The sequence below is a fragment of the Metopolophium dirhodum genome, chromosome 4 (genome assembly GCF_019925205.1).
Source record: "Metopolophium dirhodum isolate CAU chromosome 4, ASM1992520v1, whole genome shotgun sequence".
In the NCBI taxonomy this organism is placed as follows: domain Eukaryota; kingdom Metazoa; phylum Arthropoda; class Insecta; order Hemiptera; family Aphididae; genus Metopolophium; species Metopolophium dirhodum.
Genome location: NC_083563.1, coordinates 20,486,946 through 20,504,080, shown reverse-complemented (window position 1 = coordinate 20,504,080; position 17,135 = coordinate 20,486,946). Strand labels below are relative to the sequence as shown.

The 17,135-nt window shown below is 26.9% G+C and overlaps 1 protein-coding gene across 5 annotated transcripts in view; it reads right to left on the bottom strand.

The window, feature by feature from the left end:
- Positions 1-3,542: 3,542 nt before the first annotated feature.
- Positions 3,543-17,135, bottom strand: part of LOC132943281 (neurensin-1-like) — a 42,586-nt gene continuing 28,993 nt past the window's right edge. For all 5 annotated transcript variants that reach the window (XM_061012207.1, XM_061012205.1, XM_061012204.1 and 2 more), the window contains one exon: positions 3,543-4,110. In XM_061012207.1, the coding sequence (XP_060868190.1) occupies positions 3,607-4,110 (504 nt within the window). In that variant the 3' untranslated portion in view covers positions 3,543-3,606. The remainder of the gene's footprint in view (positions 4,111-17,135) is intronic.

Genomic DNA, 17,135 nt, shown 5'->3' with positions numbered 1-17,135 from the left:
TCTTCGGAGAACTTAACATTCCTCAATTATTGTATAATACAAATTACAAAAGTTAAATATTATTATATTTTGACAATTTTTGTAAATCATAAAATGCCATTACATTCCGGGGCATGGAGGAGATAGTACCTATCTAGTTATCAATTAATACATTGAACAAATAATTTACATAAACAACAATTAATATTTTGTAAGTTGATAAAAGTTACTAATAAACAGCGAATTATTTATAATAGTAACTGAAATATAATAATCCACGTTTAATTAATTCTTACATAATATTATAAATTTAATACATTTTTTTAAACTATGTAATTCAGTAATTTTAAATATATCTATATGAATAAATTAAAATATTACTTAAATAGATCTAATAACACTTTTCAACAGAGAGATTGAATTTGGAAGATAATTTGTTGTTGACTGTTGTATTCCAATATTTTTTCTAATTTGTAGTTAGTGCGACCATCAAAATTTTAAATTTATAAAATATTATTTTGTTAATATATCATAAATAGATTCCTAATAAAACTTAAATCAATAATTACTGAAAAAATAAATTTATAATATGATATGTTTTTTGACAATAGTATAATATAACTATATCTATATGGGTACGTATCGTTCTTGTTATTTTGAAATAAAATAAATTTAAACGCTATAATAGTAAACACGTGTCTAATAAAATTCAAAAATAAAACATTTAAATACATTTTGAATAGATAGTTTATTATTTTAACTATATTTTTTATAATATGTTACAACAACCATTAAATCATGAACATTATAAACATGAATAAACTTATAAGTTATAATAATATGTGTATTGTGTATACATTGTGTAGATAAATACATGGATTAAATAAAATTTTAATTTGTATGAATTTAACACAAAATATTTGGGAATGAACTTTTACTCGACAAAATATACACGGCGCACCATTACAAATAACAAACAATCACTTGTTTTACAAAAATAAAATATATAAAAATTAGCATACATCTTGGTTTGTATACCATGATGTATAAATAGGTACATTATGATTTTATGTTTATAAAAAATAGCATAATCTAGGAGTTAATTTTTGATTTTAAAATATTTTTTTTAAAAAACCTGTACTGTTAATATAATATGTTAATAAATTTGTGTTATTTATTTTGGATATAACTACAAATTGTAAGACTTTTTTTGTTATTTTCTTAGACTACATTGCTTACCAAAAAATATATACAGACATAAGTGTTGACGTTACGTGTACAAATCTGTGATAAAATATAAACCAATATCCAATTTTATGCAAATTACAAACCACAGCCTTTAATTAAATTATTTAAAATATTCATACCACATCACAAAAAATATTAACATTTATTTAGATCAATATTATTTAAATTAACCTTAATAATTAATGTATTTCTAATATAATAGGATAACATAATATTATGTAAATTATATTTATTTAGATTCGTATAATATATTATATTATGTATAATTAGACTGTATAATATTATCATAATGGTTATTCTTATAGTTAAAAAGTGGTTACATAAGATGTGTTTGTGTCATACATTGCATGTTTAATAAATAAATAATATTTTTCTTTCAAATATCGTATGATAATGATAAAAAAATAAAAATAGTCGATATCAAGAGCAAACAGTAATTCTTCAAATACAATGCTATTACCGCAAATCCTTATGGTGAGACCGGAGATTCCAAAAGCTCTTTCGTCTGTTTATTATTATTATTATTATTATTATTGAAAAACATAAATTCTGATGATACAGATCATGTAAAGAATATTATTTTTGTTTGAAGAACAGTGTTCAATGGAACAATTCGATAGCTTCGTACAACTTAACACGCATAAATATAACTCACTGATATTGTTGATGATAGTAATAACACGTTGTGTGAAATAATACATTTTATAATATATAAAATATTCCTAATAGCATTAAACTCTGTGTGGCATAACGAACAATAAAATGTTGCAACAAAATCTAGAGAGTAGGACGCTACCATTCTGATTACTTATAATATTGTACAATATATAGCGCAAATTGTGAGTGCTGTGGGGATAAGCCACCCCTAAATCACTGCGTGATTGTGATCCTAATCTTGCCCACCCAAAAATGCAGGACATGCAATTCCAAAAAAATGCATAGGAATATGTTTATATGTGTTTAATTTGTTAATGAAATAATAATAATAATTTTTTTTCAAACATTTACATAGCTATATATTGTTATTAGGTACTAGAGTTGTAATTTTGTAGGAAAACGTATTATTTTTAGCATACTATTTTTAAACATACCTTCTTCAACGCATTGTATGAATTAGGTCCATGAAATTAATTTCAATAAATAACTATTAACTACTAATCAATTCAATTCTGAAACTTTTATTTTCAATTCTATGCATTTTTAATTTATAATGTCTTTTTGTAAGTAATTTTATCACTTTTTATTACATTTTTTCGATATTTTTTATTTCAGTCAATCAAAACTTTTTACGGAACTCATGTCGTATATTATCTACATGAAAAATGTATCTATCACATATTTTATGAATCATTTATTTATTTAATTTTTGTGTAATAATTAATATTTTAAATGTTGTGTATACGCACAGAATCTTTAATAAAAAATATATTTTTATATTTTTAAATTATGATTCATAATATTATACATATCATGCATATTTTATAAGGAATTTTGAATTTTCCAAGGTTATTAATGAATTCAAAGGAATTTTTAGTGAATTTTTCAGGATTTATGTTGCGTTTTATACTGCATTTTGTCGAGATTTAAAGGTTATATTGGTACTAACCTAAATTAAGCCCTAATTATTCCAAACCATTAGTATAAATAATGTTCACAAAATATTTGTACGCCTATCGTCTCTGATACGATGTTGGTTGTTTATAAAATATAAATTATCGCTGAGATTCTGGAAATATAAATAGTAGTAATAATAAGGTATATTCCGTATCAAACCAGAAAATGGACGGAAACGGTAGATAATATTATGAATGTATAATTGTTATAACTTTAGGCGTCTAAATCTATTTTGTTTCTATTATCTTTTAATAAATTCCATATTGAAATTGTGTTCGGTATTTTAAGAATAAAATTAAAACAAGGGGATAGGTTTCGGATTCGCTTGAAAAAATGTGCAGCCCCTCAAATTTGCACTTAATTGTTAAAACCGTACCTACTCTGTGAGAGGAGACACACGACGAAAACTCCGCGAAACGTGCTGATAATGGATTGAAACAGCAACTAACCATCGATCTCAATTATTATCATGGTAGGCATAATTCCTATCTTTTTTCCCAAATTGTATGGGTTTTAAGAGTGTATCAGGTTGAATATTTCAAAGTTTTTTTTGGTGCAAAATCATATCATCATAGCTTAAGGTTTTAAAGTACATAGAATATTATACTATACTCTACTATAATTATAATCGTCAATATTCGTCAAAATAATAAAAAAAATTATAAATCATAACAACGACAGGAAGTACTTTATGTGTGATATAGCATAATATTAATATATTTAATAATATTGCGTCTTAAAATTATATAATAATATTATAGTCTTTCAACTGCTGTCGGCGAACTGCAGTTTTATAGCCGTCGGGTCTGGCTGTACGTTCTCCAACGTGCCCGTGATGGGTATTCGGACGGTTTGCGCCCGCTGCCCCTTCGTCGGTGACGGCCGCTCTTCGCCGGCCCGCAGCTTCTCGGCCACCCGATGATCTTCGCCATTGCCACTGATGCCACGGCCGCCCCTTATCACGGACGCCCAAAACCGGACGACGGTGAACACGAACCCGACGGCGAACACCACCGAACCGACGTAACGGCACGAGGCCAAGTGATCGTTGAACGAGACGGCCCTTCGGTCGATCACCTCCATGTGGACGGACCGGCCGACCACCGGGTCCTTGGCCGGTATCAGGTGACCGGCGGCCAACGCTATTGCCCCCACGGCCATGATGGCCAGCCCGAGTACCGCGTACACGCCATAGCAGTGGCGATACCAACGGACTTCCGGTTCCACAAAGTATTTGAAGTCGTCATTGCCGCCGCCGCCGCCGCAGACCTGCAAAATATTACGTCAAAACGGTCAGATTGTGATAGCCAAAACCGGCCTAAGACACTTTTGATTGATTTTACCCAACACTCTTTTAGAAACTATATACTATAATATTATTGTCATTTTTTATCGTTTCTACCCCTGGAGTAGGGTGGGACTTCTCGAGACACGCTAAAGATTTTTGTGGTCATACTTTCTTTAATCTGACCATTTGCGAGAAATCTTTTAATTAGAAAAAATATAGGTTTATATATTATGTCACGCTTTTTAATGATTTTATATATTCAGTTTTATTATATTCAGTATGAGTATGTTATTCCAGTGAAAATGTTGAAAGTACTTTAAAAGTCACATACAAAGCGGAAATTGAAGTAAATAACAAAACGGTGGGTGACCAAAATTTATTAAAATACAAAAAGCATACACTTCTCATAAAGACAGTAACAACTGACAACGTTTGGTAGAATAAAAAGATATGCCTAATCTTAAAACGTTTGTGATTAAAGAAGTTAATTATAGTATATGATAAAACTTGGTTCATTATGTAACGGGAAATGATTTATAAAAAAAAGGTATGCGTTAAATGGAACACAACATACACATAATACATTATTTATATAGCTGTGTTGAACCGCTTTATAAATTAAAACATTTTATAACTTTCTGTTTAAGGCTTTACCGAGTTACACTCCACGTAATAATAATATTCTTAACGATTTATCATGTATAATCCATAAGGACGTCAAACTATCAATTACTATCGATCAACAGTATAATCGACAGACCTCCTACGGCCGAGGAATGGACGATACAAATATCGCATTTGGGTAACAAGTAGGTAATAACTATTATTACGAATACGGTATTTTTTTTTGACAAATAGGAAGGGTAGTTTTTTAGTGCAAGCAATCACCAGTCGCTATCGCCACCAATATATACGCTATTAGTATTATATTATTATAGTGTCGTAAGTATACGTTAGAAATGACACTCCATACAAAAACGTTCTATCTACACAAAAGTGTATTCCGAGTTAAAAAATTATACTTTTGACGATTCTTAATTTCGTATATACGGCGTTTTTTGACGTTTTGAAAGTTTCATTCCGGTATATCCGTAATGGGTACATAAGTTTTAAATTAAAAGTAAAGTAAAAACCAAGTACCTACTTTAAAATATAATATGAAATTTGAAGTTGGCTATAAAAAGAAATACACTTTCATTTATGCCCTTAAACAACATAACTTAACTACCTACCTTTTCTTTTTTGGTGAAGTGTTTTTTTCAAATTTATTTTTACATTTATATTATATTTTGTCGGTTTCATGTATGATTATAAATATATGATAAATTCACTATATTATAGTGACATTTTTATGAGGATATCACAGTGAGCTAGTTTATTAATGCTGAGTAGGTACCTATCCAAATAATACTTAGTTTACCAAAAATGTATAAAAGAACTCACATCAATAGGTTAGTATAGTCAGTATAGGTACGGTTTTATTCACATACAAATATAAAAAAATATCTTTATAGTATTTTTTCGAAGTTCATAAAATTAAAACTATATTAGGTATAAAATATTATACATATAATATTTGTATATATTATACATATAATATTTCCAAGAAAAAAAATACCTATAAACCAAATTGCAAACAACAACTTTTGCATAAAAAATTTAAAAATATATTTTTTGAATATTTAGATATTAGTATATTACACAATGTATTCAGAGTCCAAAAAGCTAATTCTGATGAAATGAAAAAGGGGGATAAAGCAGGTAACCGCTCTGTTGTGCTAGTTATAGACACTCTACGAGGTACACTACCGCGTCATTGAATAAGTCACTGTAATGTATGTGATCAATTTAAATTCAATGATAAATAATTGCATACGAACAATTTTAGGAGTTTGCAATTTGCACCAAAATAAAGATATATAATTTATAATTTGCACAACTGCCATTGCAGGTAGCCGAAAATAGTGTTCGTAATTTGAACCAAAATAAGAGTATGTAATTTGTACCACCGATGACGTCCCACCGTAGGTAGTTGAAAATAGTATTTGTAGTTTGCTCCAAGATGAGTATCTATATCTATGTATTCGATTGTCAAGTGCCTATTTGATTATTCGTCGGTATTCTCGTTAACCTACATTCATAGATAATATAAGATCTAGATCTTAAATTATCTATGTCCAGAGTGGTAATATAAAAGACAATTTTAGCTGGCCAATACTATCTTATATTGATATAATCTGTTATACTACTATTTTTAAAAATCCAAAAATGTATGACGTCTTTTTTATCAATAATTTATTTTACAATAATCTGTTTCTTAAGATATAGAACTAACTATTTGTATAAAATGTCTACATTATTAAATTATTTGAATGATTTACTTCATTACTTTCATATATTACTATATTATAATTTTTTTTTAGTATAGATACTAAGTTATGTTGTTAAAATATTATGTGGTATATTAATGGTTTTTGAATTTTTGAAGAATGATACCCATTTGTACGCAGAATCACTAATTGTTTGAATTATATATCTTGTAAAGGAAATTATGATGGCTATTAAATAGTCGCTATTTATGTGTTAGAAAATATAGGCAGTACCTAGCATAAAATGAATCTAAATGTTATGAAAAAGTCATTATGTATGATATAGCATATAATAATATACGTTAAAGTTTCAAATCCCCCAAGAAAAATATTTTTAAACCACAATACAATCATTACGTAAAATCGTTATTCTTCGTTTAACTTTTACTTAATTAGGTCCAATTTTTAACCTAAAATGTCAATAAGAAAACACTAACAATAGATATGAAATCATTATAAAATCAAAAAAGAAACTTCTGAGATATTTTTTTCATTGTATTTTACTAGGTAAAACCTGCGAAGATTCAAGATTCAAAATCACTAACGACATTTTAATGGACAAAGGCTTTTGGTATAGTATTAATGTTGGTAGGTATATATACTATTTATTATAATAGGCGTATTATTTTTCTACTGTTAAAAATTGTATCATCACATATTATTTTGATCGCAGAGTTTTACTTTTTGTTAAGCTTTTGCAGCCTTGCATTTTGTTTGGAATATAATTGGCTATTAACAGTACAACATTGTTGTTCTGGTTCCGATGACCGAGGGAATCAAACTGTATTTCCGGACCATGGGATTGAGATTCATAATCACTCCGGACTTTGTTCCCATTTAACGACCCACTCCGACCTCTGACTTTGACAGTATCTCTCAGTCATGTCTGCATCTCGAGAACGGTTGTATGAGCTGATAATAAGGCACGGAAAACCACCGGTTCTATAGCGAAAATCCTCAAAAACCATTGTTAACGCCGTTCGAAAACATTTTTTTTTATACTATAACTATGATAAACGAACGAGGATTAATAGCGTTTCGATCAAGTGAGCATATATAGTGACCAACCATAAAAGCTATTACTAGGAGTCCTCGTCGTCGTTTATATTCAAAAAGTAACCATAAAAGAAACTTTACATTTGCGAAAATAACGAGTATGACTGTTATATGAAAAATACAAATCTCATTTCTAAAGAGGACGCGTAGCGGTTGCTCTATGGTCTACACTGAAGTATACACAAACATAATATAATAGAGAATAATAAGGATTATACATAAAGTTTGATGTTCAATGTTCCATGTAAATTGAACAGAAACTTCTCAAACTGTGTAATAATATTGCTATAGCATTAAATTTTGGCAAAGATTTTCCAAATTCGTCTTATAATAATATAATATAAACAAGAGGTTTTGTTCGTTGACCTAAAAATGAATTTGTACCTATTTAGAAGTAAAATGATCATTATTTATCATCATTAGTTATTACCATTAATTTATAATGGATATAGTTACAAATCATATACATTTATATTGAACCTTTAATATCGTTATTAAATGTTGAAACATTTTTTTTTATGTGCAAACATCTATACGCTCCCCCTTGGAAAATATAGTCATTTTGCGCAAACGAACGAAAAAGGGTGACCGTTTTGTTGTTAACGGCTAATCTCAGAAACTATTTGACCGACTTGAATAAAAGTTATATCAATATAGACTTCTCGAGACTTGTAGGGTGTTTCTTTATTTTTTCAACCATTATAGGCTACTATAAGATTGATCGTAACATGGATTTCATTTTAGTTCAAGAAAATTGAAAATTTTTTTACTAATTTAAATGGCTTGCCGTTGTAGGTTACAGATTATATTATTATTATAATTATAGTATAAATATGGCATTTAAGTATTTACCGTTCTACGTTGTCATATAGAAAAAACTATTCGAGTACATTATTATTATGATGTTATATATTTTGAATTTGTATTTTGTTATGTGATTCAAATTCATTTCATGCGAATAGTTTCGTTCGAAATAAAAAAGTTTCTACGTTACAAGTAACATATAAATATAACCTCATTATTGTATCAAAAACACATATAAGTTTTTATATTTTTACTTACACATTTCGTTTCAATTGTTAGTTCTATTACAGTTTTATCATGCATACAATTTAAATGTTATAAAATTCCAAAAAGAAAATTTAGTATTGGCAAAAATATATGAGGGACAAAGAGATTACGTTGTCATATTATATTGAACATGAAATGAGTGCCAATAGGGGGATCTGTAATGCTGGCGACCTTATTCTTCAACAAGAACGTGGAAACATTATGCATTTATATATTTATACATTACATGAACAGAAAGAATAATATTGCTCTCGGTCAAAATAATATTGAACAATGAAAAATCCTTAATTTACCACACTCTCATTTGAGGCGTGATAAGAAACGTCCTCATTTAAGAAAAAACATTTTTGAAGTAATTTTGTACAATATAGGTACAATCCGTTTCGTCCTAAACGCGTTTAGCTAATTTTTATACGTAGGATAAAATATCATGAGTACTGACTGGCTCAACACTAAAACACTTTTATTATTATTTTTATTATTTTATAGAATAAATACATTTAAAATCCAATATTATTCTAAATGTATTTGTTTTATCATAAATTGTACGCACACTGTTTGGTATGTAGGTTTGTTACTCCTATACCATAATTATAGTGTGGTATTCTTAGGTAATCTTATTGTTACTGCAGTGTAACCAATATAGTCTCCTTCGGTCAAGTTGTTTCCATTGTTAAACAATACGCATACTTTTCAAATAGCTTGAAAAACCTTCGAAGTAGGTACCTATCTTATATAACGATTTATCAAATTATTTTAGAAGTGTGGTGTTACCAAAAGTGACAGTTTTAAAATTGCTTCTCTTATACCTATCTACTATTATTTTATTCTAACACAAATACATTTACGCATGTTAACCAGAATAATATTACTTTTGTAGCTCGTAAATGGGTAATCCATTTTATTGTGGCTTGGTTCTTATTTACCTGCAACGCTTCAGCAGTCTAAATGTATTCTTTCTTTGCATGACTGCTATTGGATGGTGGGTGATTTTTTTATCGAAAACTTCCATGTGCAAACAAAATTACGATTTAAAATCCAATCGTGACTATATTTTAAAATGTTTATTGTTTCTAAGAAAATATACTTTCAAGATCGTTCGTTTTTAAATTATATTTATATATGAACAAACAATAATAAATTATTGTTCGACTCCAATTCATATAGGCGTATTTTTAATATTTAATAATATTGGTCAAAACATAATATATTTAAGGGATGCTTTGAGCTATTATTTTTTTAGATACAATGTATTACTTTAATTAATTCAGTGATGGTAGCTGTTAAATACTATTGGAATACCATATAGCCATATAGGTAGTAAATTGGTATGAATACCTGTACAAAATTATAAAGTGAAATATCTGTCTTAAAAGTGTTCTTACAAGAAATGATTGGTCATAAGTATATCATACGTTTTAACACATGTGAGATTTGATACTTAAGAGAAATATGAAGATACATAGATTTAAATTATAAGTTCGAAACAAAATGTAAATATTATATAATATTGATTTTTATATGATTATTTTGTATTCTAATAAAACTATCCAGAGTAACCATATTATAGTTATATTGGTATGTCTATAAATGATCAGAAAGTATAAAGTTCTAAAATAAATTAAAAAGTGACTTTTTTAATATTCTTTTGAACATTTTGAACACAATATATTTTATGTGTTACAAGATTTATTACAAAAACACTAGAAAACATTAATCAATTAACCCTAAGAAAAACGTTCAAGGTTTAGGAATGAGTTAAACTAATTATCAAAATAAAATATTGAAAATAATCGAAAACCTAATTTTCTGTTTGTATAAAAAAATCAAAAAAAATCAATTAGTTTACTTTCGAAAAATATTCGTGCATATTTAGTTTGAACAATGTATTTGAATGAAAATTACTCTATTCCATTTGTACCTTGAAATGTTTCATGTTTCATGGTTCCTTTTTACTACCTACCTATATATTTTACAACCAAACGTGGTACGTACCTTTTATCAAAAAAAATAATACAAAACACCGATACGATAGGTGCTATATATCACGTACACGTGCAGCTGTGAAAAAAATGAACGCAATAAACACTAAAAACCAAGAGACGTGGAAATCGACACCACCGCAGTCCATTGATCACAACTGTCCGATTATCACGGATAAAACACACTTGGCGAGTGTTCTAGGTAATAGGTATATTGTATATATATATATAATTATTGTGTGGTTGTTTAAACTAAAACAGTTCAAGTCCTTAGCCCTTAGTATGAACAACGCAAATTCAAAATAGCATTTAATTTTACACTCTCGTATCTACACTTAAACATCTTGTCGTATGCAATTGAATTGTACTAGAGTTACATTGCATTAGTAATACAAATACTAAACAGAGTCTATAATAGCCCATCAATATCTTAACAAGCCTCTTAAAACAATACACGAGAAAAAAACTATATTGATACATTCATAAATAATTAATACGTTTCTTCTGATTTTCTCCTATAATTTTGTACAGTTATACTACATCCTACAACTTTAGAATTTCACTTATTTGCACCATTACCTACTTTATATAAAATATTTTAGTACACATAGTTTATTATAATATTATGGTATAGGTACAATAGTTACAACGGGTTATTATATAATATATATTTAATGAAGAAATGAACTATGATTTACAATAACATATATTTTTAAATCGAAATTCGATCAAATGTTTTGAAGGTGTTTAAACCATAAGATAAATATACCCAAAAGTTCTTGGATCGTTTTAAAATTTAAAAAAAAAACCGGAATAAATATTTATTTAATAATATAATTATTTTTTAATTTCTTAATGACCCGGACTTTATATGACAAGAAAAGAACAAAATATGCACTAGGTATAACCTAATAAATATTTAAATAATGGTCATGATATGCCCTAACGAATTTAAAAAAAAAAGGTGTTTTTTATACTTATTATTACTTATTATACAACATTTTAGATTTAAATTGGAAAAAAATAATAATATACAAATTAATTAATGATCTTAAATTGAATTGATCTCAAAGTAGTATTATTTAAAATTAGGCATGTTTTCTGAAAAATAAATACGCATACATTTGTATTAATAATGCTATATTTGATATATAATTATTTAACACTATATTAATTTTTTTCTACGTAACTCCCATTATTAAACAACGATTTTGAATAAAATAAAATAAATCCGATTAAACGCTGATATTAACAAAAATTACAATCTACAACTCTAAAAATATACAAATAATATTTCATAATTGGAATCGTTAAGTATGTTAACAAATTGTATGTTTACTCTGTTATTTTTATCTGTAGGTACTCTACATAATATAATAGTATTAACAAATGCAATAGAATCGACCTGGCTATAATACCAATTAATAATTTTAGGTACGTATCATATTTTAATTAAAGTAAAATAACCTCAAAAGTGAATTGGATACATTTTTCAAAAATGTGCAAATTAGTTCATAGTTAATAGATAGGGACCTACATTATTAATATTTTGTGCGATTAAGTACATTTAACAATTATTTTTTAATGGTATATAAAATAACACCTGTGTAATCATAACATTATTTTTTATAATATTATTCGTCGCGTAAAGCGTCCCACGCATTTGCATTGCCGACACAACACTAGTTATGTAGTTATTATGATTTATGATAAAAAAATTATCTAGTTACATACGGCGAAATCCTCCTAATTAATGTCATATTTTAAATAAGGTTTATATTTATCCTCAAATGATTCAAGGTTCTGATTACAAAATATATAAGTTCTTAAAAATGTAGAATGTAACTTTATCTTATAAAATTATACAAAATAAAAGTAAGTAAATATATAAATATGACTATATTCGTGATCAGCGTAATGACTGATGAGTTTCTGATGTCAATATAATATAGTTTTAGTAACAAATAAAATAATGATTATTAATAAATTCTCAATCGATTTCATATAGTCAAGTTGACGAAATTACTTACTACATAACGAATGACGATATACACACCCAAACCAATGACATAAATTTATTAAACTTAAATACCATCCTCTATTTTATCAATAAAATAATTATTTATTGCAAGTACTAAGTACCTATATATATAGACTATACTTTAAAATTTTTTTTCAGTTTGTAGACTTATGTTATCAATTTATTTTTGAACTTTGGAGGTAATAAATAATTATTTACTAATTAAAACAAGAACAAAAAAACAGTAATTAAACAATTTTGTTTATTCAAATTTAAAGAATTTTAATATAAATTATAATATATGTATAGGTACATAATTTTATATAGCTTAGAGTTTTTTTCCAAATTTACCTATGATGAATAAAGATGGCTGTATTACAAATGTATAATGTATATAACTAGAAACATATTAAATTAGTAAACATTATTAAATAAATTTAAGGACAGTCTGATGGGACAAGTATACTAGTCGCAAAATTAAATAAAACCCACCCCAGAGGAATACCACGTCAGCGCTGGTTAGATCGGGTAAAGGGAGATTTAAACCAAGTGGAGGAAACCGCAAGTATGGAGGATGCAGATAACAGAGATAGATGGAAGAATTTGGTAGAAGCAGCTAAAGGCCTTAATGGCTTGTAAAAGCTATAAAAAAATTATATTTATTGCAAATAGTCCATCGTCAAAACAAAATTATTATTTTTGTTTTCATTATTTTGCTATTATCCTCACATCACTAGATCGTTCAGACTTGTAGTAGTAATTTAGTAAGTTTTTTGTTGTAAAATATGTTTACACTTATTATATCTACGTATTACATATTTATACCGTACCTACTAGCTGAATTACCCGGCTCCACCCGAGTGTAAAATATTTGTGTGTCACCATACATACACCTCCTCATTCCCGAGTATAATATCTTGTTAAAAAATATCTTAGACTTATGAGATTAATATAATATAATAGGTACCGTGAAAATTGAAAGCATTAAGCTATCATTATTTAGGCTCTACGTTTATCAGTCAGTCAGGACACGTTCGATAATATATTAATATTATATTATAGGCATCCCGCCCGGCGTTGCTCGTGAGACACTCTTGTGATTATTTTATAATTGCGATCAGTATATTGCCAGACCCAGCAAGGTACGTAATACGTACTTAATCACGAATGTTTTATTAGCTCTTTGTTTATGATGTACATGTGTAAGTTCCCGCCTTCCCGGGACAACGTCCGAAAAGTCAGCGTTAGGAATTCCTGGTTACTAAGTTATACGGTTTTGACCAAATATAACATACAGGTCTTAAACTATATTCAATCACAACCAATAGCAGCCTTACAATAAAAAAAAATAAATTACGACGGATGATTTACAGAGTGTTCAAAAAGCCCTAACTTTTAATGGTAAATATAAGCGCAATTGCAATAAAAAAAAAACCGAGAGTGCTCAAGATCTGAATTTTCTCGACATTTATAATTATGAGGCAGTAATGTCTTTTTTGAGTAAAAATGTTTTATAAGTTATAACAATTTAACATTGAACACTCGGCCACAATAAGTTATTTGTAACAACTTGTATTGATATGGATATATTATTTTAAATCTTATTTTTTAAATGTATCAAAGCAAAACCTTAGAACTTAGAACTGATTAGTGAATACTGAATAGTACAGGGCTTGAAATGAAATAATTTGATTTTAATTTAATTTCCACATAATATCGATAGTTGTATTTTCTAAACGGTATTATAGACGCACTAGAAGGTTAAATAGACGTTAAGTAAAAAAATTAAAAATTAAATAAGTCGTTTAAAAATAGTCGTTTTCTGAAATTAGCAATAGCAACCTTACAATAAACAAAAATATATTATGATAGATGGCGCGACTGTTGTATTTTTGCCTTCGAGACTTCCTCTTTTTCGATGGATTTTCCTAAAATTTTCTTTCAACAAACCTTGTCTTGACAATTACGAACACAACAAAAAAAGACTTAGCCAAATCGGTCGAGTACTTTCTGATATTAGCTGTTTCAAAGTATCTGTATATGTATAAAAGTAATTTCACGTTTATATAATAGATTATAGAGCGTATAATATTGGCAGTTAAAAACCTTTTAAACTATTATATTATTATTAAAATTATTTCTTATTGGGTAATTATATTGAGCTGTAAAATCCTATATTAATGCATAATGCATAAACCAACATAAATGGGAAGTGGGAACACATAAAATATTATTCTGATGTCGGTAAAAATAATTTTAATTTTATTTAAACATATAGTGTTTATAAAAATAATTTCTCAATTCAAATAGTTGAAATTATGTTTATACGAAGTGGTTCTAAACAGGTGTTTTAATTTTTAATTTTATCTACCTTATTTAATATACACTTGTGGGACATTAGTTGGGGTAATCATTGTTTTATGTAAATTTACTGTGGTCATTGTTTAACCTAATGCCTGTTAGGTATCACAGAGCAATTAAATATACTATTTATAATACGTAAACAGTCATTTACAGTAGTGGATAATTTACATAATAGAACTTCAGTGCCCATATAGTTAATAGACGATAGTTCTAACTATGACATATTTAAAGGACCATTCATTTACAGTTTTAACTGACATAATAGATTACCTTACTTATTGCTTTATAGTAATAAGTTGAGAAAATATATTTTTATATTTAATTGTCATTTTTTCTAAATAACTAACAAAAAAAAAAAAAATCAAACAATGCAGAATTTTTTCATAAATTGAGTTATTAAAAATTTAAATAATTTATGTCTATAAGTTCTAGATTAACAGTTTGAAATTATAATTATTTATAATTATTTTGCACCCATAAACATAACATTAATTAAAGTTTTAAAATGTTATACCTAACAACTTAAGAAATTAAAATTATAAGTAAAATTGTAAAAAAAAAATAGAAAAAGTGATCACAGAGGTCAGTTTTTGAGAAGTTCTATTTAAATATATTTAATTATTTTAGTCATATGCGGAAATATTAAATTGGAAATGAAACTTTTATAAATATTCTATTTTAAAGTGAATATTATTTTATATACTACACACATATTTTAAACAACTAAATTATTTCTTATCCTCAACTCATCTATTTTTTTATTTTCTTACTAGTTAGATAATCTTATTGTCTGGGTTTGCATAAAAAACAGGCATTATAAAATATGTCCTATGAAAAATAAAATGTAAATGTCAAGAAACTGTTAAAAAATAAAAACTCATTCATTGCGTGATTACTATAATAACAACGTACATTCCAAAATACAAAGGAAATTTTATATTATTATTGGCATTATTGCTATCGTTTATAATAATAATATTGTTTGAATCAACAGTTATAATTAATTTGAAAAAAGTGTCTTCGAAAATCAATATAAACTCAAAAATAGTTACATAATATATTATATAGGTATACAAGTAATATTATATTTGTTATGAAAAATCATGCTTACCTACATAAAATTTTGTGTTATGGTTGTAATAATTATTGATAAATAAGATATATATGGACGACTATGCGGTAATATATAGTTTAAAATTAATTAGAATAGGTATTAATTTGAAATAATAAATGGATTGATATTAACAACCCTGTTTGTTATAAAATATTTAATTTGTCGATAAATTGTGTAATATATTTCATATTATACTAAGGAAAGATCTAATATTTTTTTGGAATTACGTGACACGACAATGATAATAATTTTTTAACTACACAAGATTTTGATAAACTTATATAAAAAAAATGATGAATATGGATCTTTAATATTTTTCAATTGCTATTATAAAACTTATGAGGAACCTTGTATTACATTTTCAAGCATTTCGACCCAAAGGAAAAAAATTTTATTGACATTTATAGAAAAAAATCCTAAAACAATTTTTAAATTTTAAATGCCTGAAAATAACTCTAGACGATTAGAAATATTTTGAAAATATTATCATGTATAGAAAATTATAAAATAAACATTTGGTGAATATTTTTTTTCATTGGGATTAGGTTGGTAGGCGATAGAAAAAAAAATTTGACTTTTCTTATGAGAATTTTTTACAACAGATGAATTATTATTAATATTAAAATTTATGATTTGTAAAAAAAATGCCCATATGGGGTTATATACCTCTGAGGCAACTTATAGTAAGTTTTACGTTTATAACTAATAGAAAAATGTTAGGTTAAAATGTAAAAAAAATCCTTAAAGATACAGTTAAATATTTATGCGTAGTTAACTAGTATATACCAGACACCTATATCCACTTATAATGTAATAGTAAATCTCTACTCCTAACCTTTTTCATTCATCGAGGAAAACTATATAGGCTATATAACACCACGCTACGACAAATTAATAGAAGCCTGGGGAAATGCTCAAACAGGGATTTTGAGATTTACGGTGGAAATGTTTGTTTATATAAATGGTCGCTATTGGTTATAGAAGAAATAATCAAAAGTTAAAGTATTTATTTATTATTGGTTGCCATTGG